The following is a 24,128-nucleotide window of genomic DNA, read 5'->3' on the forward strand; positions in this document are numbered from 1 at the left end:
ACGGAATGGTACTAAGGTGCTTCTGCAGATACCTTGACATCACTAAGTGGCGCTGGTCATTTAGCCGACCACATACGCCGTTGCTCGCACAAGCCAGCATGCAAGGCGTTTTTTTGAACGAACACGCGTGTTGCGCAAATATAGCGATCAGAAACACCGGGAAATATTTGAAGCGTGTTGTATCTCCAATGAAAACGAGAACTGTGTCAGTGCTCCTTCTGTTGCACTCGGGACAAAAGAAATTGATTATCTCAGGGCAAACGGGTGTGTCGAATCAGCTAGGCAGGGCGGGATATGAACAAGATTGTACTGAGTGACGTAAATAGAAAAAAAAGAGGGAAAAGTTTCTTTTTTTAATTTTTGTTTTGACACCTCTGATGACCTTTGCCTAGACCAAGGAAATATTTTTGAGTGGTCCTGCGCAGTAGCAGTCCGCCACCCCCTCCCCCTGTGTACATAAAGCCCTGTTTCCAATGAATAAAACTCAGTTGAAGTCCGGCGTTCGTGTTGTCTTTCTCGCCTCGTCCTTGTTCAAATGTGCGCTGGAACTATGTTTCACAATGCTAATCATAACCAACTAGCCCAGCTGTCCATACTTAGCGATATACTTTCTAGTACATTGGGCCCTTTCCCCCCTCCTCCTTTATGTGCAAACCCTTCCTCGACCCTTGTCAACCTATTAGCAGTGACCACATGCCGTGCAAGAGAGCTCACGCTTGCTCTGGACCACCGCCTTGTCCTACCTGGTGTTCATGCCCTGTTTGCGCCGTGCTTCCTGTCTGCCCGACATTCAAGAAGGATATTAAAGATTATGCGCTCCGAGTTGTGGCGACAGATAATACACCTGCAGAACTGCCTGCGCACCTACTCCGCTTCGTTAGTGCCTGGACAGAATGGTGACCCACTTTTCCGAACGCTGAACAGTTAGGCTACAAGGACTTCCGAGTTTCTGTGGAGCATGTGTCTTAGGAATCTGTGTGCGTTGAAGAAAGAGCAAGTGCGACAGCATGTTGCTCCACAGCAAGTTACCTGCATCGGTGAGTGTGACTTGCCTGAAAGGGTTGCAGGAGTGCTAAGCCATGATCCTAAGTTTTGTATCGAGCCTACACTCTAAGAAAAAAAGGACTAAAAGGGGTAGAGAGGTTAGTCCTTTTGGGGACTAACTGATTTGCCACAACCATTAGTCCTTTTGGGGACTAACGGACATGGGATGAACTGTTAGTCCCCTTGCATTTAGTCTTCATGGGACTAACAGTTTATCCTTCCAGTTACTCCCGAAGAGACCAACAGTTTATCCTTTCAGTTAGTCCCAAAGGGACTAAAGGATGCACCCGAAGGGACCAACAGTTCATCCTTTCAGTTAGTCCCAAAGGGACTAAAGGATGCACCCGAAGGGACCAACAGTTCATCCTTTCAGTTAGTCCCAAAGGGACTAAAGGACGCACCCGAAGGGACCAACAGTTCATCCTTTCAGTTAGTCCCAAAGGGACTAAAGGATGCACCCGAAGGGACCAACAGTTCATCCTTTCAGTTAGTCCCAAAGGGACTAAAGGATGCACCCGAAGGGACCAACAGTTCATCCTTTCAGTTAGTCCCAAAGGGACTAAAGGATGCACTCGAAAGGACCAACAGTTCATCCTAGCAGTTACTCCCAGAGAGACTAACGGATGCACTTAAAGAGACTACCAGTTCATCCTTTATGTTACTCCCAAGGGGACCAAAAGGACTAACATTTAATCTTTTCAGATACTCCCGAAGGGACCAACGAATGGACCTAAAGGGACTAATAGTTTATCCTTCATGCTACTTCCAAAAGGACTAACAGATGCTCCCAAAAGGACTAACTATTAATCTTTTCAGGTACTCCTGAAGAGACTAACGGATTCTACATCCAATGCTGCCACAAAGGCTAACTTTTGAACCCCACAAGTTCTCCACTTGCCACAAATGTTCATCCAACAGTGTTTCATCCAGGAGATTAACCGTTGCTCCACTTGTCCCTTTAGGCTCACTTTTGACAAGCTTTCAACAGACTTGGGACAACTCGGCTATGGCAGTGCATCTGTTAGCGCCTTTATGGGGTTGTACAAAACCACAAGTGTTTCACTGGAAGTATTTATTGCATCAAAAGACTGTGCGATACACGGACGAGTGGTGTCGCAGGGACACCACTATCCACCTGAATTAGGCGGCACAGTAAATCTAGTGTCTTCTGGCCTTTTTTCACAAACACAATATTGAAAGCCCAGTATAGAGCCAGCAGCGTGGCTACTGCAGCCAGCAAACTTCTTTCTTCAATTTTGAGCCCTTCGAGGCACACAGAAAATGATGTTGTTTCCAACAAATCACCTTCATATGTAATAGTGGGCACATAGTGCACCACTGTGGGGTCCTGCAAGAAATTAAATGCAAATTATAACTTACAGAAAGGACATTACGGTACGGTTTTAAAGAGACCTACATTGTTTTCAAACAGTATTCTATTGCTATTACTCTGCAACATACTCTGTAAGGAAATATACCTGAAACATATAATAAGCACATACCTACTGGTTCCAAGAGCACATAACCATGGGAACGACACAGATTTTTAAAATCCTCAAGTGCCTAGGGCAGAGCGTGTGCAATGTGCATCTTTATAGCATTCTGGAAGCAACCCACACACATTGGAACTGCGCTCGAGGGAGCCCTCACACTATCACTTGGTTAGCAGTTTTTCTTACGTAAATCATTTATGACCTATATACAAATGAACTTATTTAATTCAAATAATACAAGTCATCTTCATGCATGTATCCCTTATTTAAAATTCCTTCAGCACTTAAATATCAGTACGTAGTTTTGCTAGAGCATCGCCACTTCCATCTGGGTGCTTCACGAAAATGCGCAGACACATGGAAAGAAAACTGGTATGACAATACCAAGAATGCTACTTGCAATAAAAGAATATTCAGGAAACAGGAACTCGGGAAACAAATATGTAAGAATTCTATCTATAATTTCATATCACCAAGCTACACCATCATCAGCCAATTTTAAGTCTACAGCAGGGTGCCACAAAGCAACACACTAGCACAAAAATTTTAGTTGCGACGGTGACTGCAGTGTTTCCAACATGATAAGCCATGAATTTATGAAACTAGCCGAAAGAGATGAGAACAGAGACAAAGTTGGAAATAGGACAGATGCTGGACTTTCATTTTTCGGTTTATTAAAAAGATACCACAAGCTAACATTTTATGCATGCACCAGACCAGTGCAACTATATCAGCCCTTATGCTGAAGCTTTCTATTAGCATTCAGACCTGCTCCTGATAACTGCAATTTTCATCAATGAGCATTTCAGGACAGCACTGACACATCATCCAGAACCGTAAATGGCCAATTACCCTCTCATGTTGTAAATGTGTAATTATGTGTGAATGGTGAGAAAACATGTGATGCAACTTCACAGAAGCATATCTTACTTTAAAAAAAAATAACGGCTCCATGCAGGAATATGGTGCCACTGAACTGTGTCATTCTCGGTGATCAAAAGCAATGACCGAACGTTGACGCATATTTACAGTGATGTGGTGCTTTCATACGTTAGTTGCCTCAGAGAAAAGTAACAATTGTGAGCCCGGCATTTGTTCTATCACCTTTTGCCTTGGTCCTCGTCAGTTTGCAGGTTTCATATCAACAACTTGCCGATCGCTACATTTTAAGCCACTCTCTCATGGCCAAAAGTAGCTGCCTAGATTTTAATACAGTAAAACCTCATTAAACCGTACCCGCTTAAACAGTAGTTTCGTTTTAAAAGTAGTAAAGTCAAATCCCTGACTCAGCTGCCATTGAACATAATGTGTTTAGTATCCGCTCAAACCGTACCAGCTTATTGCGTACGTATCGGTTAACACAGTATTTCCACTTTTCGTTGTGCAAACACGGCGGTGCGTCGTCTCCATTGGGTGGCCCAGTAGAACAAGCCTCTGAGGTTGGAATGGCCTTCAAGCGCCCTGTGCGTTCGTGCGTGAAGCCACATCATTTCGGCGGTGTGCCAGAGAGCGTTGTGGCGTCGGGCAAGTGAGGACTCACGTTATGCCAAAGCTCGGATAAAGAAGATGCTGGATGCTCAGCATAGAAGAAAAATTAGGCATCCTTCGTGCTATTGAACATGACACGAGACAGCGCTGGCATGAGACAGGTATCTGCTGTTGAGTACGGTGCATGGCATTTGGAATGCAAAGAAGTTGCTCGGCAGTGCTGCTACGACCGTGAAGAGATATCGGCTACGCGTTTCGACTTTTCACCATTGTTGCCTCTGTTGTTACCAAAGTGTCGGCTAGCAACAGTCATGAGGACAACAAGGAAAGCGGCGGCACGGGCGATTCAGGCCCGACAGTGGCAGCAGCTGGGCCAGCCTCATAAATGCAATCGTCGAGGGGAGAACAGTAGCCCGCAATGAAAAAGGCGCCCGCAACTTCTGTAGTGCTACCGTGCGCGTGCATGGAGAATATGTAATGCCAACGAGGAATCTGACATGCGAGTGTTTGCCGAGAAGAGGGGGGTTGGCTGAAAAGCTCAGCTTCAGCAAGTTTGAGGCCACTGTAGTTGCTGGTAAGCCACCATGGCATCAAACAAAAATACACACAGTGAATAAATACTGCATGTTTTTCCCTTTTCATCGCACTCTCTCGGAGTTCAGTTTTTGACATGTAAGTGGTCGATCTCAAGCTATTTCGGTTAAACAGTACTACCGTTTAGTACGTACTTTTTCCGAGCTCCAGCCAACTGCGTTTTAACGAGGTTTCACTGTAGTTCACAGATGTCTGGAATGGTACAAACTAACAGAAAACTAGGGCACACTAGAATGCATTCTTTTGCTTCTACATTTGTCTCTCCATGTGATCTCAGCATCATTTAGGCTTGTACACTTGCCTCGGGACCCGCACAATTTTTGCAGCAGCATACACAGCGATTTTGACAGTTGTTGCCTACAGGTCAGGCGTTTTTTACTTAATGCTTCCCTGTTTGTTTCATTTGCCCACAATAGTATGTACAATACTTTCTAAGCATTTATAGCTAAAATACATAAACTCAACATTGCAGCCAGATGCATAGCAGTCTGCAATTTCCAAAAATCTCTGAAAAGGGAATTACTTACAGAAGAGCAAATGAACGTTTCCATTCGCTCCTTCACCATGCTGGGAAGAAGGCAAATTGCTGCTGTAAGTGTCATCTCTGAAAAAGTTATGCAGGAGCATTAGACGCACTGCTTCACCACACATCAAGTTTGCTCACATTCGTTTGCATGCGTCATATTGAAAGGCCTCGGTTGGAAATCACAGATAATGGGCCTATGTGGGGCAGCAAAAGTAGCTCTATACTTGCGCAGGAATGGTTTACTGGATCATCATAAATTCAGACTTGACACTTAGCCATCATATGCTGCAGTAAATGCTACATGAAACTCAGTAGTAGACTGCACCTAAGGAATTTTCTAATGTGCAGACCACTCCGTGTTCGTCATGGAGCCCTTGAACTGAGTCACTATAAGAGAAATCGTGTCCCACATACTCTTGAATGTGCTAGTGCTAACATAGCCAAGGGACCCTGCAACATATCAGCTCCATACAAAAGCGAAGCAAGTAAAATAGTTTTCACAAGAGAGTAAAGACCATGGACTAAATTCCTCACAACTGCCAGCAAACAGTGGTCTTCTAGTTGAGGGCAGGGTCTAAGCTGCACTGAAGCATACTGAGTAAAGAGCACCTTAAAATTACCCTAGTAAATACTATCTCGCATGTCCAATTACATGCAAATGGGATGTCAGGAGAACCCTACTGCCAAACCAAACTCCCCACAATAGGTGGCGGGGCAAATACCACCCACTGCTCTGGTTGACTGCCCATTTATAATTATTGTTACTACTTATGCTAAAGAACTTATTGCAGTGAACCCTTTTCAATCACAAGATGTTCACTCCCATATAGTTTATGGAGAAACTTTCACATGATAAAATATTAGTTGTGCCTTGCCGATATCGTGATAAGTACCATAGTGTGAGGCCTCTGAGATGCCGCTCATGGTTTCCTCGTATCTTTGGAGGAAGCTCTGAAGGTGTCGCTTCTTCTTAGATGCCATGATGATTTTTTGTGCAGCTTTTGCTAGAACTTCTTCTAATTTCTCCGTAACTGCCACTGTTGTCATTTGATGGAACTCCAGCTGAGCCTAAAGAAAATGAATAACAAGGCAGATCACATCACAGGTTCGGGCCAGATTGAAGTTGTTAAGCAACAGTATTGGCTTACAGCAGCTCCGAGTTATGCTTTGTCATATTGATGGAGGCATTAAATTAGCTGCACATATGTTAATGGGATAGTTGGTTGGCACAGATGAAAAATAAAGGACAAAAGAACGCAAAACCATGCTCATGGCATCAGCTTTCATTCTTGCATTCCTTCCATCTCCTGAACTGCAAAAGTGGAACCAAGGTCCCAAAAAAATGTTTTCGCTGGTACTTGTTAAAACAAGGAAAATGCAGATTAAAAAGCTTTTCACAGCATTTTAGGCATTGCAACACGCAATGTCTAGTACATTTTATAGAAACGTTTCTCGGAATACAAGGCACTAATTTTGATTAGGTTTGTTGCATTTAAAGTAACAGATTATATGTACCAACTGTAGAAAACACCGTTTTTAGGGGGCCCCTTCACCAGGTCTGGCCATCTTGAGCTGACAAGTGCAGTGCATACAATGCAGCTAGTGACCATGTCTGCCAAGTATTACATGCCTACACACCGAAAAAAAAAAAAAGTTAAATGTCAAACAAGCCGCTGTTTGCCCTTCTCCTTGCACGGGCCGCACTCCCAGCCGGAGAGTCAACATACATTGCATAAGTGCACTACATGCATGCTAGGGCTGCAATGTCATTCAAAGTGGCATGTGAATTTGAGAATTATTCAAGGCAACAAGCTATTTGACCTTTTGCTGCAATAGACAAATTAAAGTTTAGAGAAATAATAAAACCTTTCATTTTATCTGCTGGTACCCAGGTCATACACTCGCATGTGCAGTGACACTGTCATTGTCTACCATGTACTGCACGATCATGCGCTGTGATCCGCTTGCGCTTGCCTCAGCATTTGTGTTGCACTGACTTATATACCACTCGTTAAGTGTTCTCATGCACAGCATGCAAATTGTTTGCTGTGCAAACGAAGACAAATGCAAGTGCTCGCACGCAGAACTGTCAGTGGAAGAGCGCTGTGCAGTAATGAAGTGAGCAAAAAAAATAAATAAATAAAGGCAGGGCCCGTGACACATGTATCATGCGATCTTCAGCTGGAGTAGGGGAGAACACAGGGATGGAATTTCGCTTGGGGAGGCTAGGCAGAGCAAGTGGAGAGAGTGTCTATGTTGGCTGTGATGCTCATCTCCTGAAATGATCGGTTTGGAGCACTCACAAATATTTCTATCTATTGAGGAACCAACTTGAACATTCTGGCGGTAGAACGGTGCTCCCTAAGAACATGTAACAACTTCCAGCATATAATTAAAATTCGCCACATGGCCTGGTGAAGGGCCCTTTAAAGGGAAGCTGAAGAGTTTTCCAGAAAAAATTAGTGAATGAAGAGCTGTACGTAATGGCTTTCAACCCCCCGAATCCGAATATCGCATTGAAATTGAGCGCAAGAAAGCGCAAACAGATTTTATTTTGACGCAAAGTGCAGCAGTAGACTCGAGCAGCTTGCGCACCTTGTTTCCGCCTGTGATTGGTCGGGCGCCTCGTGACGTCAACATTGGTGATCGTCCAGACCGGCCGCTGCCGCCACACATGAAGCACGGTGCAAGGTGGTTTGGTGAGACGGTAATGGTAAATTTCGAGCGCTTGCGTTTCTCTGAGGAGTTCGGCGTTGCTCCCTACATGTATATGTAGCCGGCCTCTCCAAGAAGCAAAAGATGCTGGTAGCAAGCAGTACTTTCGACGCGAACGAAAGCAATGTGTTAGCATCTCCTCGTGTTAGAAATATTCTTTGGCGAGTACGTTTTTTGCAAAGCTGTATTCAGTGATCCAATGAGTTCATTTCCGGGCAAACAACTGTACTGTTATGTTCCTGCATGCCTCCTCATGCAACGTAAGGAGGGATGCAATCGTCGGCATTTGTACGCTGCCCCAAAGCTGTCGGCAATCTACACAGACGGTTTACATGGGGGAAAACTTTTCCGGCTCTTGTAGCACTTGTAGTAGCCTTCATCAGCGTGCCATCAGCACGCTAATCGTAGCCGGAGCCGTAAAGGCGGCGAATTACATCAGCTACATGAGACATCCGTTTTCTGTCTGTGCGCGAGGGGGAGCACCACGTCCTGGCATACGCCGGCTTTTAGACACATGAACACTGTACACTTGCACTGCATTATGGTAGCTGCATGTTGGCTGTTTGACAACACACCTGCGAATAGAAAATTAACGACGGTTTGCGACCAAAGCTGCGTTAAGGGTGGGAGATGAACATGTACCTTCCGTTTAGCGTGCTAACACGGAGCTAGCAATAAATCAAAATCCAGGTTTGGACGAGTTCGCGTATTTATAAGGTCTTCTAAGACCAGTAACCAACCGTCTGCCCGCACCCATCCCGCCTTTCTGCGTTCGGAGCCCCGACCTTTTCACGCTGCATTTAGAAAGCCTGCTAGCAGGAAGTCGTACTTTCACTCATTCACGCCTTATTGATAAACTCTGGTAGTAATCGTCGTCACGGAAGTGGTTAGAGCACAGCACTGGTGTTCTTGAGCGCTTGAAATTCTTTCGATTCACATCAGCCTCCCACTTAGCTGCAAGCTTCTTGTCTTGCGAGGGGTAATGGAACATCGTCGTGGCTGCTGGTGTTCGTGCAACCGTAGGCTGCACACAACGCCGGCATGATCGGCCCACCACTTCAATTGATGCTGCGCACGTCAGCTACCACTCTACATACACACAAACGAAGGGATGCAGACTCGAGTAAGGCTGATTATGATGGCACGCACGCAGAAACAAACGCGGTCAGGCATGCTCGCGGGGACTGAAGGAGCGGAACACCAGTGCTGTCACTACGCCGCGGTTTCCGATCTCCGCTCGCATCGTCAGCACCAGTGCGCGGCACTTGATGGGGGGGCAGATCGACAGCGCAATTTTAACCGGCGATTACGTCGTTCTTAAGTGAAAAATCCCGCCCAAAATTTTACTTGCATGGTTTATAAAGATCCGACATCCGCATATGAGCATCTTATTGAATTCGACAGACTCTTCAGCTTCCCTTTAAGGAGGTTGAAATTTTAAGAAAATTCATGAAATCAGAACATTATAAAAACTGAAGACTATTAACTGTGCAATAAAGAAAAACAGAAAAAGACAGCAATTCTGTAAATCGAACCTACTGAAACACCTAAAGCAGAGAACATTGATATGTTACACACAAATGTGTTGAACGTGAAATTACCAAGGCAATGTCCCCCCAAAACTACAAAAAGCTAGTTTGCAGAAACCTTAATGGACCAAGCTTCCTCCTATTTATTCTTTGTCTGAAGACTTAGGTAATACAACACTTGGCACAGGAGCTTTTCATTTTCTCTCTTTTTTTTTTCATTTTAATGTCAAGCTCTATTTTACATATTTTACCCAAAAATAGATAGTGGGTGTTCTTTGCCTAATTGCTTGTAGAATGCTTTTTAGTTATGAGATGTCTCTTGAACGATTCCGTTTACGTCTTGGTAAAGGCATTTTTCATTTGTGTAAATACTTGTCGCCGAGACCTTTAGGTTCATTTTCAAGAAGCATCAAAATTCCTACTCCTTTCTGTGCTTTTTCTTTCTCAATCTGTAGCTCAATGAGATGTTACCACTGTGGCTTGAGTGCACAGTACAGGGTGTTTCAGCAAACACTCAAACATTTTTAAACAGGAACACCAATGCATTTCTTTGCCATTAATATCTAGAAACTGGTGTCATCCTGAGAATGTGTTCCAAATGGGTCTGCGTTGTGAATTCCACGACTACAATTTGTAAATTTCAATGTGGGCCATATGGTAATTTGACAACTTAATTAGTGCATTTTTGTTAATTAGTTATTTATGCATCTCATTTTTCCAAGTAATGTGCGCCTCTTCGAGTAGACCGGCTCCTGAACTATACTCTTAGACAAAGGTACACCCTTTGGAATGTATATCTGCTACACAACAATCGTCATCTGCCTTGCTCGCGTTTCCTTTCTCGAAAGCACCGCACCTGCTACTTTCCTGTCAGGAATGCTATGTTATGCTGATAACGAGCATGCTGTTCGTTACTGGGAAGTACCGGGCTTGCAGCGTTAAAGAAAGGGAATGTGGACAAGACAGATTACTATTATTGCGTGGCAAAAGGGTGTAATTTGCTCAAGAGTGTAGAATTGTGCAATCTGCCACAGGCAACCTTTGAAAATTTTTGGAAGTGTTTGCTGAAACACCTGGTATATTGAGGACAATTACCTAGTCAGTTGCAGATAAACACCTTTAATCCCTGGTTTTCCTTGCTTTCTTTTTCCTTTGTAACATTTTCGTTTGTTCCAAATGAGTGTTAAATGAATACTTGTGACAAAAAGGGAAAGTGAAACTGAAATAAGCAAACTAATTTGTAAATAGGAATTTCGCAAAAGCCTCACAAGTATTTTAACAATTACATGTAAGCTAAAGACATAGGTGCATATTTGTCTACTTCAGATGCCCTAATAGAGGCTTTTTACAAAACAAGAACTGTATTTGGTAGAAAGTTGCAGATTAGTTAACCTTCGTGCTCCCCCATTTACCAATTTTCAGCAGATTTGCTAATGAATTCGAGGTCTTAATACAAAAGCGCTGCTTAAAGATGGTAGAGTTCCAGTTTCTCTCTAATGGTGCAATAATTTTCATACAAGTCGTTTCAGTAGTAGTCTAATGAGAGCATTTCTGTGTTTCACGTGTTTATGTGGAGATGAGAGTTGGCCCCAAGGTAAAGCTTTCTTGAACCATTAGTGGCATCGGCCACGTGAATTTTTTTATGCATCAGTACAGCGCATTTAGAATGCATGAATGTGTGCACAACACATGCACTCACTCAAGTGCACACAGGTAATCAGTTTTCAGGGTAAAACCTGATAATTTCCAAGTCTAGCATCCCAAATAAAATTGAGAAAAATTGGCTTAAGCCCAATTGGTCCCTTTGAATGACAATTGCAAGCAAAGGACTGCAATAAGTGAAAACAAGAAAATACATAAGGTCTTTTTCTGGCATATTGCGACAAAAAGTTTGCCTATGCATTTTCCTGGGTTCAGTGATAGCCAAATAGTTGTCCTTCAAAAACTTACCATTGTGCTCATGGAAAGAGCGGGATACATCTTCACAATGTCTCCCACTGATGGGTTTTCCCCAATCCATTTCCTTCTACTAGCAAATGTTCTTGCCATGCAGTCGGAAATGTAAGCGAAATCAGGCCGGGCCTTTGTAACTTCTTTAGCCATGGCTACAACATGAGCATCAATTGTTTCATTGTCCTCTCCATCTTCCATGGCAGCAACCTGAAAAGAAACCATGTTAATCATTTAACACTATAGTAGGCTGGCAACTTGTAAATTTACACTAAAATGATTATACATACTGAAAATGGTCTTGTGATCCTTTTGGTGGCAAGACTGTCATTGTTGACCACTACTGATCTTTTAGGTGGTGGGCCATCATCTGTGTCTTCTTGCAGTCTGAGCTTTCTTCGCTCATATTTAGCTTTAAACCTTAAAGCTTCTCGCCACGAGTCCTAGGTAAAAAGCATCACAAACTATTACTAGGTGAAGCAAACCCATACACAATGGCAAGCAAAAGTAAAATTTGTCGCATGCCCGATAACAATAAACAGCAACTGCAATGTTGCACAGGCCATATAAATCTATACAACGCTAGTAGCGCTGGTCTATATTCACTAGTACAGCTGTCTTAGAGCCAAATACTCAGTTCAGCAAAACTATATCATGAATAGCCTGTGGCAGATTCTATTCCTAAGACGAAAGCCTTGAGTGGCTCGTTGCAATGGCTCATACCAAAAAACAAGCGGTGTCACATCCAGTGATGCAAAAAATATCATCAGGAATGGCTCATACCCCCACAAGCAAGCAAAGATGCAATGGCTGAATATGAATGAAGAAACTAAAGAAAGAATGAAAGAACCGTTAGGTAATTCATTAGGAGCTGGCACGTGTCGTTGCGGAGGTCGACCTACAGCACCATACGTTTACATCACACTTCAGCTCGTTATGTCATGCAAGTCCGATGCCTCTGATTGTACAAATTAATGCATTACTATGTGTACAGCAAGCTTTCGCCTTCATGTGTTACAGGAGTGTAACATGCTGAACTTTTTATTACAGTGCAATACTATCACTGATCCCCAAGTTTTCTTCATACATCCATCCAGATAGCTTCAAATGCAGCCTCCATTATTTTTTAAACTGTGTCTGATGGTGGGTTTATGAAACTATGTACCCTGGCACAGAAGCCTGATGATAGCAACCTTATCAGTTCTTCATACATGCAAACTTCAGCTTTTACAAAACTGATGCATTCGCTATGTCATACATCAATGCAGTTCTCTGAGCGTCGTTCGCTTCATTGTCTGCTTTGGTTGGCATTCGATAAATGGTAACTACCACTGACTTTCTGGAGCGCCTTCAACTAGTTGTGATCAGTGCTTATTGTGAGAGGAAGATGCCGCTCTGCCAGTGAACGCAATAACTATCTTACTCAAGAAGGACACAGCTGAGTGGCAGGAGTTTTCGGCACACTGCCCAATGCTTCTGCTAAGTGCTCACCAATCTCAATGTTATGTTCTTATGTATATACATGAACTGGCTATAACTAGGCGGCAATTTTAATGCATCTATTTTTTCAGCATTAACAGTCAAAAGTACCACGCATTGCAGTTAACCAAGGATAAAAGCTGAACAAAACCTGGGTGTCAACCGGTAGCCAATGCTGCAAATGAGGTTAATGAGGGTAAATTAGGCCATCATCAGTTTGCATTACATTACCTTCTCTTGGTGTACAAAGCTTATGTGTACACAGGCAACTGTAAGCCACGGTTTTAGAGAGATGCCACAGGATACAACTAAAGCCATGTCTGGCCGCTTTAAAGACCAAGACAATGCTTTCAATGTTCTAGTATAACTAGCAAAGGTTGGTAATTATTCAACTTCACAAGCCTTATTCTGCAATTGGAAAACACTTCATAGGTAATTTTGAATGAGAAAGTTGTAGAATGTGCTAGAAAGCTTAAATATCACCACTTTCTGATGTGGCAATATTGTATCTTGCATTATGAAGAACGCCCTTTGAAATTAGGGGGGGGAGAAGGCTCCGTGACTGCAGTGCTCTCACTTGTGCCACGCACGAATGCAGTGCTTTAAATCTACACTCCAATGCGGTGAGGGTTCGAGAAACTTCTCTTGCTGCTCTCATTTGCTACCAAAAGATAGCACACCACATATTAAAGAGAGGTATACGCATGCATCATGCAATTACATGTAAATTTGTCTCATACTTTTACATCATAAATACTGCAAACATTACCAGGAGGGTACTGATTTGAACCAGTGGAGCAGCACATTTCTGGCAACCAGCAACTGCAACCAACCCTATGTGCTCTCGATGAAACTAAGTGATTTCGCTTAAAAGGGTATAGGTCTTTAGGGTGTGTGTGTGTGCATAATACACATACACACACTAAAACATAGATTGTCCTATTTTTTCAAATCTGCGTACATTCCACACGTGCTGGCAAAAAACGAGCTCAAAACAACATGTAGCTGAGAAAGAAAAAACACTGTATTAGTACTACAAAATGTTCAGTATGCCCATAAAAGCACTGAAAATGACCCTTCTTGTGTCTTTGCCATTGCAAAGCCGCTTAATAGCCATCTTGATCTTGTTAGAATGAGCACCTTTTCAGCTTGCTATCCTGCCAGAACGAGTCTTGCATGAAATGCACATTTCGCACCCTTATTTTTTTTTGTCCGTTTTCCTTACACACTTCTTGCAAGTCAAAAACTTTGGAAGTGATACTGTCCCTCTGCTAGTCAATCCTTTTTTGCCTATATGCTAGAGATACATACAGTGCAGAACCACTGTGACAGTGTTTTAGGACATGGAAGCATTTTGAAATATAGAAATCAGTTCACATTGGCAATGTTGCAAATTTAGAATTTCACAACTTTGCCTGAACTATAGATGCAAACATTACAATACGAACTTTCACTCCTTGGCCATTTAACAACATACTGGGTTAATTTTAGTTCTCTTGCCAAAGTACATTTTTTGAAGCTTAAGACCCAATTTAAACATGGAAAAGTTATTTCTTTACTTAGCAAAAAAAAAAGAGAACAAATTGCATATGGGCAATCGGCAACAAGATTGAATATTTGACGTAGTAGTTCTGCGGAAACCAGCAAGGTAGAGAGAAGCAATTAATAAAGGGAAAATCGGACATCCACCCGTTTCGTAGCAATTGCTACAAAGGAAACCCATACGGGTTCCTCGTATGGGTTTCCTTTATAGCAATTGCTGCGAAACGGGTGGATACCTGATTTTCCCTTTATTAAGATTGAATATTTGTTGAAAATTTCAACTTTCTATAGTCAACGACAAATATTTTTTTGTCAAACCCATATCCCTCCTTTAACTCACAACCACAAGCTATAGATGTACAATAAGAAGTGGTTGTTCTGTAAAAATCGCACATCCCTAACAACTGCACTGCATGACCTTAGTCAGGCAGAGCTCATCTGCCTTTTAGTCCTTTTAACCCAGGCAATGTATGTCTGAATAAACGAACTGAACTGAACTGAAAATGGAAAGAGAGACATCTATAAGTGCATAATTTTAGTTGATTTCATAGTGTTGCCTGCTAGGCGTAAAATGGAGCAGAGCATGCTGTCGCTAAGATACAGTGACACAGCCTTGATGCAGTACGCTTCAAAATTAATGCAGCAATTGGTTTTACTTGCACAGCCAAAACGAACAAGTATGGGAGTTGATTACAGCAGTAAACAGATGGAACATGATATTGTGGCTACTGTCACTCTACAAGCATCAACACTAGGTTTGTTTAAAAACGCTATTCATTATTGCATAGCACCTTTAAGAGCACTGCAAACACAGAAAATTGTTGTGCGATAGATCCCGCGCTATAACTGTGCAGTTAATGCAATCCTCTAAAACTTGCATAGAGGATTATTTTGTCTAATTATAAAATTGAAGGAATAGAAGAATAAGTGCAACATGCTCCACTGAGCAATTAACATCAAGTTGCACCCTCATAACGCATCAGCATATGTTTAAAATCTTGGCTAAATTTAACTGGGGCACCCTACAGCCAGTGTTTACATAGCTTTAACTAAAGTCTCAAAATAGAGTGGTACACTTAAGACGGATGACACAAATAGCTCAAAATCGTCGGATTTTCATAAGGTTTGGCGAGTTACGTAATAAGTAACATCTATATGTGTAAAATACTTTGTTTTTGAGCATAAGCCGTATTCGAAAAGTTTTAGAGCATGCTCAGAACCACCAAATGAAGTTTTTTAAATGGCAGTATCTCTTATGTGGTTATCTTTTCTGGGCTCTACGATATACAAAACCAAAGTTGTCACAGCTCTCTAGCACGCTTTGAAAGGAGAAAGCCTGCATGCTTATTGCCAAAAAAAAAAAAAAATGAATCGACCACAACATCCAGAGTACGTCAGCACCTTTGATATGGAGATTGAAATCTGCCAGTCCTAAGAGATAGGAGGGATAATTTTTCAATATTTCCTGGTTTTTTCACAGCTTGCAAAAGGAAAGAACCACACAAATTTTACAGAAACAACTTCATTTGGGGTTTGAGCATGCTCTACAACTCTTCACGTACAACTTAAGTCCTAAAAAAATTATTTTAGGTTCTGCATACTTGAGCACAAATATGCTGGTGGTGCTATGACGGACATATGACATGTTGTAAAGCACGTTCAATTTCCTTCGCAATGCTTTTCTTCCTGGATCTCGGCTTGTTAGGAAAACTTTCTGCTGTTCTGTAAAAATTACATAAAGTTTTTCCCTTTGACAAATGCAGAACTGGTGGCAACTGCTGCAAAGCACCCTTCTTTCCAGAACTGCAGGTGACCGCTTGTTTACAAAGTTCAGCAATTATGTTTTCTACAGCATGCAGACATTGCAGTTTACTCCCTGCACACACCTGCAGTGCAAGATGAGCATAATACAGCACCGCTACCATTCATGTTACTGCGGCCAAAGAGCACATTGCTGCCTTTATTTTCATGCAACTACTCCGCATCCCATCAGCTGCCTCAGTTTAGAGCAGTAGCAGACAATCCCCATTCTCAGATGAATGGGCCAGTGGTTTAAAGAAAAGTCTACATTTGTGTAGAGAAATTGCTATGCATATGTATGTTACTAAAGCTAAGCTTAATGCAGCAGCATGTTTCCAGAATTCCCGAAGATGCGACATGGGTAGCTAATCAGATAGCTTGACCGACTGACATCGAGTGCACTAAAGCCCCTAAATCCATGCGCCAGCACCGCTTGGGCTAAGTAGCGCCAACCTTTGATGTGTGCCACTGTTCTCCGATTCGTCGCTCATACCAGTTCTGCTTCCGCAATTTCATTTTCTAGTCATTCTGCTTCCGGGATTTCTGGTTCCTGAATTTTTGCTTGTTGCACACTCGCACCTCATTACAGCAGTGACGTCGTTTCTGCCTAAAACCAGATGCTGGACAAGTTCCGCTTGCTGCCGGAAGCTGAGTGGAAGAAGCGCGGAGGAGGGTAGATTGGCGGTACTTAACCTGGTCAGCGAAAACTTATATGGAGGGGCTTTAGCACGCACTTGCTATGTAGCAGGTGAAAGGGCGGCTGAAAACTCGGGGGAGCAGCAACACTGCAGTCAGTAGCGATGCACATATTCATAGCTCTATAATAAACTACACACTTTACGTGGAGCTCTTAAAGAAAGTATATGGGGGCAGAGGACCCTCTGAAGCTATCCTTAAATGGCTTTTCCATTCACCTCCCATCACATTTGTTGTGATAAACCAATAAAGAATCAATCAAATGTGTCACTGATCATAGAGCCTACCCTAATGACTCAGTTTATGCACATTTGTTAAAATAGTTTAAGGTTTCCTTTAAGATGACCACCTCTCACTGTCTCATTCACTTACATGCACTACTTAATTTTAAGGTTTGGTTCACGTTACATGAAAAATCCAGTACGTAAGATAAATATATAGAATCATCAGCTAACAGTTACCTCTTACACCTCTCCAGGTGGCTTAAAAGCAACCGACCGAGTTTAAACACAAGCAAAACCAAATATATAATTTTTAAGCCAGCAAATAAAAGAGACCCCTACTGTGTCCATCTGCACTTTGAGGACACGTTACTAGAACAAGTTACAGAGAAAAAGTTGTTGGGCGTATGGTTTACAGAGGACCTTACTTGGAATACTCACATTGACAAATTAAAAAGTGAGCTATCTCGAGTTACTGGCTGCATGTATAAAATACAAAATATACTACCCACCTGGTTGAAACAAACATTATATTACTCACTTTTGTATTTAAAACTCAGTTACGGCATTTTAGTCGGGGGAACAACGACAGCTTCAAACTAAACAAACTAATCATTGTACAAAAGAAAATATTGAGAATGTGTGAAAACTATGTGGGTGACAAACGAGGACTCCAAACAAAACCGCTCTTCATTACATATAGCATGCTTAAAGCAGATCAAGTTTATTATTTCAATCTATTCCAGTGGATATATAAAAATAGGCTGCACACAATACCTGTCGACAGTTGCACCTCATACCCAATACGTAAACTACACTATGTAAAGCCCGCCACAAGAACAAATTACAGAAAGCAAACATTGAATTATCAAACAATTAATATATTAAACAGTGATCACTTTAATGCACAATACACACAATCCTTCCACAACTTCAAAAATAACTGTAAAAACCTATTAGTGGGCAGGGACATCGCATTTTCATTTTGAGTAACTTGTGCTCATCTCTGATAACACATGTAACCTCAGTTATGTTAGATTTTTCCGAGCGCTTTGTGCTATTGTTTCGGCATTTACATTGTGTATCAGTCTAAACCTTCGTTTTCTCTCTGAAATGTTTCTATGTACTGATCTATTTACTTTATATGCTATTTATTTTCGAGCAAGTGATTCTATGGTTTTCTTTTTTTGTTGACTTCTGATGTAAGCCAATGTTATTGTTATGCAATACTTATTGCATATGTATCCTCTGCTTTTTCAAAATTTATCCCGTGAAGCAAAAGTAATGCTTTGGAGACGTGTTCTGAATAATTGAATTTTTCGTTGCTGTGTGCTGTGTGTTAAAGATATGTTCGGCAAATATGTATGTGAATGATATGTCATGCTGCCTTGTACTGTAGGAGCGCAGAGGCTGTCAGGCATTTTGCCTTTACCTCTGCCCCCACACGGAGAGAATCCGTTGAAACAGACAATAAAGAAAGAAAGTACCCTTAAAAAAAAAAAAAAACATCAGCCTGGTTACACCCACTGCAGGGCAAAGGCCTTTCCCATACTTCAACCACGCTGGTCATGCACTAGTTAATCTCATCCGCCCACCTAACTTTCTGACCCCTGCTACGCTTCACTTCCCTTGGAATCCAGTCCGTAACCCTTAATGACCATTGGTTATCTTCTCTCTTCATAACCTGTCCTGACCATGGCCATTTCTTTTTTTTGATTTCAACTAAGATGTCATTAACTCGCATTTGTTCCCTTGCCCAACTTGCTCTTTTCTTATCCTTTAATGTTACACCCATCATTCTTTCCATAGCTCGTTGCATCCTCCTCAATTTAAGTAGAACCCTTTTCGTAAGCTATAGAATTCCTGTTTGTTGCCAGCTATATCCTTATTAATCAGGAATCCGACTCCTAGTTCTCATCTCTCTGCTAAGCCCTGGTAGCACAGGACGTGCCCGTTTTTTTTAGCACTGTATCTGCTTCATTTGTCCTCTTAACCTCACTGAGCCCTATTATATCCCATTTAATGCCCGCTAATACCTCCAATAGCACTGCTAGACTCGCCTCAGTAGATAACTTTCTAGCGTTAGACGTCAGATTCAGATTCTAATGGCGGCCTGTTCAGACCCAGGTATTCCAAGCACCCTCTGCTGCGTCACAGGTCTGACAGCCGCCGTGGTCAGTTGCTTCGCAGCCCCTGGGGACTGAGGGCCGGGGTTTGATTGTTGTATTCATATAGGAGGTTGTGGCCAAGTACTGCACTAGGGTGGCCAATCCTGCTCTGCTGAGGGAGTGCGTTACCGGTTCTGGTCACCGGGATCAGGCCGCACTCCAGGCCTGTTTATGTAATTTTATCAAGACGCAGTTTTTTTTTTAATCCGATAGAAAATTACACGGCACAGGGATTTGAACCACGGTCCTCTTGCACGCAAGGCAGATACTCTACCTCTATGTCACCGCTGCATCGTCAAACATGTCATAGCAAACATGGCAGGGTTTATATATAAATGCCTGCGGAAAGGCTTATGCACACAAATTCAAGGTAAACTAAAACTACCCTTAACATATTTCAACCTGGCACTCTTTTTCCACCCTTTGGAATCCTTGGTCTTCCTAGTAAGGCAATGAAGCCTGCAAAGGCTACAGCTACACCAACCTGGACTACCATTCTGCCATTTCACCTTAAAGATGACGAGCCACCTTATCAGAAGGTTGACAACCAACTGAAGCCACACCACGGTACAGTTTGCAAACAAAATAATGAAAAACTTACATAGCCAGTCCCTGTACTGTCAGCCAAGTTTGGAAACTTGGCTATGAGGGCTTGAGCTGCCTCTGCATACAGCTTCCCAGGGTACCTAGCAGATTTAGAGAGGCAAAGAACTTAGGTGGCATGATGAAAAATTGATCTTCAAGCAGTAATACTAAGGAAATTAAGGTAGGCAGTAATTTGCCAACAGTACAGAAGTGCTACACTTTAAAACATTTTTGGCTAATCCAAACAGCAACCTGGGTAATTAGGGCGAGGTGAAAAAGCAGTGCCTGTTGATTTATCAGGCTAACAGCTGCTTACAAATCTGAACTACCATTGCAATGAAGCAATAGGTACAAAATAAACTAAATGCGGCAGTTTTATTTGGACCATATTGGAGAAATGTTAAAGTACAGAGGGAACGTAAAAACTAGAGGCGGCGCTCACACATCGCTTGCCACCTGCGACACTTCTTTGCAGTTGTTATAGCAGTACTACTGTTTAACGTCGACAGCCGCAGCTTATTACACGCAATCAGAGCGCCCAGGAAGCAGTTAAACGAGTGAATACAATCAGCAGCCGGGCGGAGGAAGGTGGTGGGGAGGGGTTTTGGCCTCCCCGCCTATATAGTTCTCATATCAGGCTCTGCCATCCCCCTTTTTTTATTTTTTCATGCAACCCGGTTATAACAATTATTGGTTGTAACAATGGAATTTTCGTGGCACTTGAATATTGTTATAAGTGGGTTCGACCGTATGCGATTCTATTGTAAGAATTACTATTTGCACACCCCTAATAAAAGCAACAACGAGGAAACTAGAAGCCAACAGAAGTCAGATTACATAACTAAGTTTAAATATGGCAATGCTATAAGAATTCTACCAGACATTTAATGCTGTAAACCAGGTTTGTGCTGAAGGAATACAATTCTTTACATACCTGATACTTCAGATAATGAAATCACTGTAGTTACATATTAAATCAGTCATATTAAATATTAAATTGCCAGTCAATAAAATACAATAATCATTATGTTTTGCTTCTAGCACCTGAAATCTTCCATAACAAGCTGATTTAGTCAACATAGCTTTAATGGCAGGCTCCTTTCAACATAGCTCAGCAAGACAGCCACAAGCCAAGATGTGTCGAAGTTGGTTTCTAAAAGTTTGTGTTAATGACTTACATTGTTTGCAGACACAAATCGTGGTATAACCATTGTAGCACCCGCCGCCTGTTTTTGAAATACTGCCCAGCCCTGTGTCTTTCAATGCTCATGGATATATCTTGTGGCACAGTTGGCAGCATGTATACATGGCCGGGGCGTGCCTGTTGCGGTGGTCCTTTTTCGAGGACATCTGCTATCCTGCAGTACAATTGAAGGGAGAAAAAAGGAAGGACATTGTGCAGTGCTTTTGGATAACTTTCGAAATTTTAGATGTGACAACCTAAGAAAATAAAAAGCTTCTTTGACACAATCTAAAATGAAGACTTAAATACCAAACATCTGAATTGATGCAACACTCACCTTACTTGGTTCGTCTCCTTGACTTTAATTTTAGCCTTATTGTGGATAGCGGAGTCCTCTGTTATTTCAACAAAGGTCTCAAAGTCCTCGTCAAAGATCTGCGAAAATGTCATCAGGTTAAAATGACTGCTTTAGGGTCGATGAGGAAGTTTGGCCTCAGTGCTGCGCTAAGTTTCTGAGCACATTTCAACTAAAGCAAACAGACTGGTATTCCTTGGTCATACTTTAGGCACAATTGGTAGTGTGTCTGGCTTTTGGAAAACCGATGCTTAAATTATTGCTCAGTCAGCAGTTTTACAAGGAACACTGCTACCTCCAATGTGCCTCATGACAACAAAGGAGATGTTCACACCTCGGCATGGTGGGTATTAGATCCCAGGGTCCAAGAGTAAAAAAAGCTGTACTTCTGTGGCATATTGTAAACAGGCGCCGAAGATCAACTTAATCTGCCAGAATATACGCTACATGAATCGAAAACTATTCAGCCGGTTAGCGAACCTTCCAATTAGGACTTAGGCTTAAAAAAACAAGGGGGGGGGGGATCAGGAATGAACACACAAACAGTTAATTATATTACCTTTTACTGATCCCCCCCTATACAAAATTTATACAATGCACAAATGCAGGACAGCACACTGTCTTGTTTTTCCGTATTTTCACCTTGTTTTTCCGTCATGAGGCACAAATCAGCATTGCGCAGCCCTCGGCACAGTAAACAATCTGCACAAGTTACCGCGTTCACTATCAATTATTTTAATGTTGGCTATTCACTTGTCCACCGCTTTCTGAATGCAAAACGCCCGATATTCACTTACACATCTGCCTGTAAAGCCGTCACAAAGCACGAACACGATTTTCAGTGCACGTGTGCAGTGAAAGCACGACTGCAGAAGTCTGGTTCATAGTGCCGAATGCAAAAGTTATCGTACGAATACCTAGGTTCGTGCATTAAAACGCAAGGCTGGAGTAAGAGAAGACAAACGCCAAGCTACGTTGAAATTAGCTTCTCTAAACGCTAACCGTGCCTGCACCGCTACTGCAACACACGCATGATTAACACACGCATTACCAACACAAAGGAGAAAAAAAAAAGCCGGTTTAGAGTGCAACAATTATGAGGCTAATTCAAGAACACCCACCGTTAAGCCAAGGGCGCAGACGTCGACATCCTTGAATGTTTCATTCTTTGCAAGTTGGCCTAAGAGGTCCTGCCGGCTGCAGGGTTCGTCGAAAGTCACGACGACATTACTTGCGCCGTACATAACTAGGCACTTCGACGCCATGGCTCGCAAAAGGATGCGCCGACCGCAATCACGGAACCCTCGACTAGACTAACAGAAAATTTTGCACAATACGGGATAGATAGCAAAAGTCAGCGATGGCAATTTGACAGGCGCATGCGATGGCGCCGCTCTTCGATTGCTGTCGCTGACAATGCGGCTTCGGCTCCGACTGGATGGATGTCAGGCTACAGTCTATATAAATGCTATGCAGTGGCTATAGAACTCGTCACATGCGTTCATTGAACTAGCATGGTTGATAGCGGCGCGCAGCGTTCACTTTCATATCATGCCCACTGCGCGCTGACGTGCGTCCTGCAGGACTTTTATTAAAGTTCTTCCAATCCAATCCAATCTACGCGAGAAGTACGGTCACCAAAATGTATCACTCCGCGCGTTTCGTCTATGCTTCGCTACGCGCAAACGGTATAGTCCGTATAGTGGTACGAACTAGAAGGCAGTACATGCTAGTATACTGTACCAGCGACGTTTGCGCGCGCGAACTGGTTGAGTGAAATTTGCGTCGTTTTGGTGCGTGTGCGATCTGTCTTGCGTGGCATTGGCAAGTCCGCGATACTCCTGAAATGTGAACATTTCGTTTCCGGAACGGTTAGGAAATGCACTAGCGTACTTCTGACACTTTGGTGACTTGTGACAGGAACAATGAATGTGAAGTACTGTCCAAGGTGCCCGTTCAACTCATACCAATTTACACGAGTCGTCACGCACATAGGCCTAGTGCACAGTGCGGAGCCCAATTTCAGTGTATACTGTGGCATCGAAGGCTGTGCGAGCACGTATACAAATTTCTCTTCATATAGATCGCACCTGTATCGTCGGCATCGTAACTTACTTGAAGAAAACAGCAGCACTTTGCAACAGCGACACACTGAACAGCCTGCTGGTGGAGGAAATTCAGATGTACAGGACGGCGAACAGTTTCCACAAGCAATGGACTGTACTGACGCCAGCGCGAACGTTTCCAGTGAACGACCTTCCACAGATGATTTGTCGTCAGAGGCTACAACGGCTCCACTTGATCGCTTCGAGTGCTTTCTCAAGCAGGCAAAGTCAACTATATGGAATTTCTTTTTCTGTGTCACAGAGAAACATTGTCTGCCACATACAGCAGCTGTCAATGTGTTTGCTGAATTGCATGTGATGTTTGAATTAGTGCTAAAGGCTTACAGTAATGAGATTGCAGATGCCATGAAAGCATCAGCAACAACTCCTGATGTACAACGTCTGCTCGACTGCTCATTTGTGCCTGAGCTTTTCCGTGGTCTTGACAGCAAACATCAGCGAGATGAATATGCTGTGAAAACGTTTCCTTTCGTAGCACCCGAGGAACAGTATTTGGGCCAGGCTGCAAAGTACCACTACATTCCATTGCCGAAGCTTCTCACTGCAGTTTGTGAAATTCCTGACATTGCCGCTCATCTAACGACGCCTGACATTGTGAATCATGCACCCAGTATGTACAGAGACTACACTGATG

At 42.7% G+C, this 24,128-nt stretch overlaps 1 protein-coding gene across 1 annotated transcript; it reads right to left on the reverse strand.

Moving 5' to 3' along the window:
* Positions 1 to 2,115: 2,115 nt before the first annotated feature.
* LOC139056995 (sterile alpha motif domain-containing protein 3-like) lies at positions 2,116 to 22,769 on the reverse strand. The gene is made up of 9 exons (XM_070534802.1): positions 22,490 to 22,769; positions 21,351 to 21,448; positions 21,009 to 21,188; positions 19,847 to 19,931; positions 11,630 to 11,782; positions 11,340 to 11,549; positions 6,039 to 6,213; positions 5,147 to 5,223; positions 2,116 to 2,392 (listed from the first exon to the last, which is right to left on the reverse strand). The coding sequence occupies exons 1-9, from the start codon at positions 22,631 to 22,633 to the stop codon at positions 2,117 to 2,119; spliced, it is 1,398 nt and encodes a 465-aa protein (XP_070390903.1). The 5' UTR covers positions 22,634 to 22,769; the 3' UTR covers position 2,116.
* Between the last annotated feature and the right edge of the window lie 1,359 nt (positions 22,770 to 24,128).

The sequence above is a fragment of the Dermacentor albipictus genome, chromosome 1 (assembly GCF_038994185.2).
Source record: "Dermacentor albipictus isolate Rhodes 1998 colony chromosome 1, USDA_Dalb.pri_finalv2, whole genome shotgun sequence".
Taxonomy (NCBI): Eukaryota; Metazoa; Arthropoda; class Arachnida; order Ixodida; family Ixodidae; genus Dermacentor; species Dermacentor albipictus.

Coding starts and splice junctions, on each gene's coding strand:
- LOC139056995 (XM_070534802.1), bottom strand. CDS start 22,633: ATGGCGTCGAAGTGCCTAGTTATGTACGGCGCAAGTAATGTCGTCGTG. Junction 19,932..21,008: donor GATTTGTGTCTGCAAACAAT/GTAAGTCATTAA, acceptor TAAATCTGCTAG/GTACCCTGGGAAGCTGTATG. Junction 11,550..11,629: donor GGATCACAAGACCATTTTCA/GTATGTATAATC, acceptor GTTTCTTTTCAG/GTTGCTGCCATGGAAGATGG.